This window comes from Myotis nattereri (genome assembly GCF_964212035.1).
Source record: "Myotis nattereri genome assembly, chromosome: 5".
Taxonomy (NCBI): Eukaryota; Metazoa; Chordata; class Mammalia; order Chiroptera; family Vespertilionidae; genus Myotis; species Myotis nattereri.
The window spans coordinates 37,692,998-37,696,953 of NC_138080.1; the positions used below are offsets into that span (position 1 = coordinate 37,692,998).

The 3,956-nt window shown below is 40.3% G+C and overlaps 1 protein-coding gene across 1 annotated transcript; it reads right to left on the bottom strand.

Annotated features, from left to right (window-relative positions):
- Positions 1-420: 420 nt before the first annotated feature.
- On the bottom strand, positions 421-2,735 carry DEFB134 (defensin beta 134; the record flags this gene model as incomplete). The annotated part of the gene is made up of 2 exons (XM_081090698.1): positions 421-563; positions 2,678-2,735. 2 exons carry the CDS (start codon positions 2,733-2,735, stop codon positions 421-423), a joined length of 201 nt encoding a protein of 66 aa, XP_080946824.1.
- Between the last annotated feature and the right edge of the window lie 1,221 nt (positions 2,736-3,956).

Here is a 3,956-nt window from a genome sequence, read left to right on the forward strand (position 1 = left end):
GATGCACAAGGTCAACAGGAGGCCAGGGCAGATCTGCTTCTCCGTAGATGGGAGGAGCAAAGAAAAGGTAAGTGGGGAGCTGAAGGAATGGTAAAGTCTAAGTATAAAGAGACATTTTTATAATTTGAAGCCTCTGTGAATAACCAAGTCATCCTTTCTATGAGTAAAGAGATAAATAGGCACTGAAGAGAGCCCGGATATCACTTTGAAGTGGGAAAATGTATTCTAAGGTGTTTTCATGAGAAGCTTAGCTGCTTTTAGGAAAGCTGTAGGCCAGCTTTAAAAATCCCAAATCCTAAGAATCTGAAGGTTTATAAAAATGCCAGATCTGTGCCACCGTTTAATATAAATTCCTTGGCTGTGTGAAAGATGGGAGTGGTCAGGGCTTTCAAGTTCATTGGCATTCACTGGCTTCTCATGTCAGGGTTCAGGGTTTCCTTTGACACAGCACTCCAGTCGAAACATACAGTAGGCAACTAACATTTCACTTCCATAGCACTCAAGTCTGCAGATGCCATTTCCATAGCATTTCTTGTGTATTTCTGATGCTATTGGATTCATGCCTGGAAAGACAATGAATGGAAGGAGAATTCACTATAGAGCCGTTTGGACTATAAAATAACAAGCCCCCCCCCCCCATTTTTTCTACACTGATTCTAAGGAGACTAGTTCATAATGACTGATTTTGTTGGAATCAATTGATTCTGATAGAATTTAATTAATTCTAATAGATTCTGATTGAAAAAAATTAGCTTGTGCTATGGATTCAATTGCAGCCCCCTCTCACCAATTCATATGTTGAAACTCCGATCCTCAGTGTGACTGTATTTGGAGATTGGGACTTCAGGAGGTAATTAAATAAGGTCATAACCGTTATGATGGCTGGGAGAGGTCAATGGGGGAAAAAGGGGACATATGCAATACTTTCAACAATAAAGACTTAAAAAAAATGTAATAAGAGTGAGGCCCTAATGCATTAGGATTGGTGGCCTAAATTAATAGGACTGGTAGACTTAGTGGTAGAAGACACAGAAAGAAGATGGCAGGAAATATAACTCTCATCAGAAACTGAAGCGACCTGCAGTTGATTTTGGACGTTCCAGCCTCTAAAACTATGAGAAAATAAAGTTTTTTTTAAGCCATGCAATCTGTGGTATTTTGTTATGGCAGTCTGAGCTGACTAAGGTAATTAGTAACTTGGAAGTTTGCCCAAATTGGTCAAATAATAACTTGAAACCATCAAGTTACCTATGTATATAATTCTTAACTCACTTTTAATTACTTATTCATTCCCAAACCAGTTTTTATAAACTCAGGTACTGTTGGGCTGCAGATTTGAGTGTAATATAGACCTTAACCTCAAAGAATTTTCAGTCTAGACAAAGAGAGAAGAAGCACAAAATACCTGTAAGAGAGGAGAAAAACATGAGAAGTCTAGTGACACATTTGCCATATGGAATGGTGTGAGTTCAGAGGAGGATGAAATCAGATTTGGGATCTCTTATTAGAGCCCAAGGCAGTAGAGCTGGGCTTACAATTTTGTAGACATGCTACTCCACAGGATCATTAAAATATGAATGTTTCTTTATGCTCATGTGTAAGAAGGCGTTAAAAGGACAAGAGTGTCCGTATTTGTCCATGTGTAAATATTTTGAGCCAACACATACCCTATCCAAGTCATCATGCCCTGGAGGATAATTGCCCTATAGGAAAAAAGAAGGGATCAGGGTTACTTAGCTGGCAAGAAGGAAGCCCGAGGAGATGAAATGTAATGGTCTGCATAGGAGATGAGAAAGTCCTATGAAAAAGAGTAGCTTTGGGAATGTATAAGACAATAAATGGAATATTATAGACTATATGCAATTGTCAGGAGATCTGTGGTCATAGTGGAATCGGTCCCATCAAGAGCTTTAAAAGGCCTGAATCCTAGGGATTCTTAATTTAAGCCCATTGAGTCATATGATCTGAAAATCTGATTCATTTGCCTAGAAAATACTGCAGGGAGGGTGGGAAATTAAATGGGACCCTCTAACATATAGATTTGAATTGATTCCACTGAGTGAGGAGAATATTCAAGATGAGATTTCTAAAGTAAGAACATGAGGCCAGTTAGTCCTTCATGTCTTTTATCACATAGGATCTCATTAATTTTCTTGGAACAAGCAGTTCCACATCTGTTTCACCATGTACCTAAGGCATCGACAGATAGTAACTTTACTATATGCAATTTCCGCATATTAGGAGGCTTAAAATGTTATCACCATTTGCTGGTTTTGACTAGTATGACTAGATATGTTCCTGAGTTAGAGACAAACTAGAGGCAAAATAAGATGAGGCGTCACTAATGAAAATATAATACTTCTCATAAGTCATGTCCTGCACATATTATTTTAGGCATATTCTATACATTATGCCATTTAATTCTTGCTAGTATTATTATTTCTGTTCTGTAAGTGAAGAGGACTGAGGTTCAGAGAAGCTCAGACTTTTGCCGACAGCAGTACAGCTAACAAGTTGGAGAGCCAAGATGCAAGCTCAGCCCTTGCTGACATCAAAGCTGCTTGATGCTTTTTCTACTTTGAAAATTAAAGGGTCCATGGTGGGAAGACATGCATAGGTTTGCTTAGTGGAATTGCTCTTCTCTAGGAAGGACCCCCCAGGAAGATTTCCACTTTACCTGCCAGCGCTGGGTCCCAGAAGATGAGAAAGACAAACACAATGAGGAGAGGCTTCATGGCTAGGCTCTGCTGTGGAGGAGGCTGGTGGTAGGGTCTGGCACGGGCTGTCAGAGAGTGAGGGAGGGAAGTACTCAGGTCTGAGGTGTGCCCTGCTCCAGTTGGATATGCTACACTGATCTCTCTTGAGGCACCTGAGTTGGCAAAGCTCAGATGAGGGAAAACTGACAGCTGTCCCCATTCAACAACTTTTCATTTTGACAAGGGCACTGCTCCCCCACCTGGGTTTTCCAAAAGTACTAATGGAGACCTGAGAACGATATGCTATTTCTTTTTAAAATATATTTTTATTGATTTCAGAGAGGAAAGGAGAGGGAGAGAGAGCTAGAAGCATCATGATGAGAGAAAATCATTGATCGGCGGCCTCCTAAGGATTGCGCCTATGACCTGGGACCCTTCAGTCACCAGGTCAATGCTCTATCCACTGAACCAAACTGGTTAGGGCACAAAGGTCAATCTTCACTTTAACTGAGACTGTCTTCTGTCTTTTTTTTTTTTTTTTTTTGCATCTATGATAACACACCTTTGAAATATCAAAGTAATTTGCTTTTTTTCCAGACCCCTCAAAGCACAACCACAGCATCAGAGCAAAGACAACAAATACAATCATTGTTATTATTATCAGAATAATTATTGATTGTTAACTATTCTATAACCACAAATGTAAAAGAAGTATGTGTCTATTCATTTTACTTTTTATCCAGTCCTAGAGATTTCCCTGCTTGGCTTTCTCCAGTCCTCCTAAAGCAGTGGTTCTCAACCTTCTGGCCCTTTAAATACAGTTCCTCATGTTGTGACCCAACCATAAAATTATTTTCGTTGCTACTTCATAACTGTAATGTTGCTATTGTTATGAATCATAATGTAAATATCTGATATGCAGGGTGGTCTTAGGTGACCCCTGTGAAAGGGTTGTTCGACCGCCAAAGGGGTCGTGACCCACAGGTTGAGAACTGCTGTCCTAAAGTATCACCAGTGAATTTCATGTAACCATCCTTACACCTCCTCCTTTAATTGTAATCCTATCTAGTAAAGAAGGAATATGCTAATTGACCCTCATGCCGTTGCAAAGATGGTAGCTCCCACAGCCAATAATTGACTGCCCCGACCTCAAAGATGGTGGTGCCCACAGCCAATAAGGAGGGAATATGCTAAATGAATGCCACACCCTCAAATATGGAGGTGCCCACAGTCACAAGATGGCAGTGCCCAGTCCCCTCA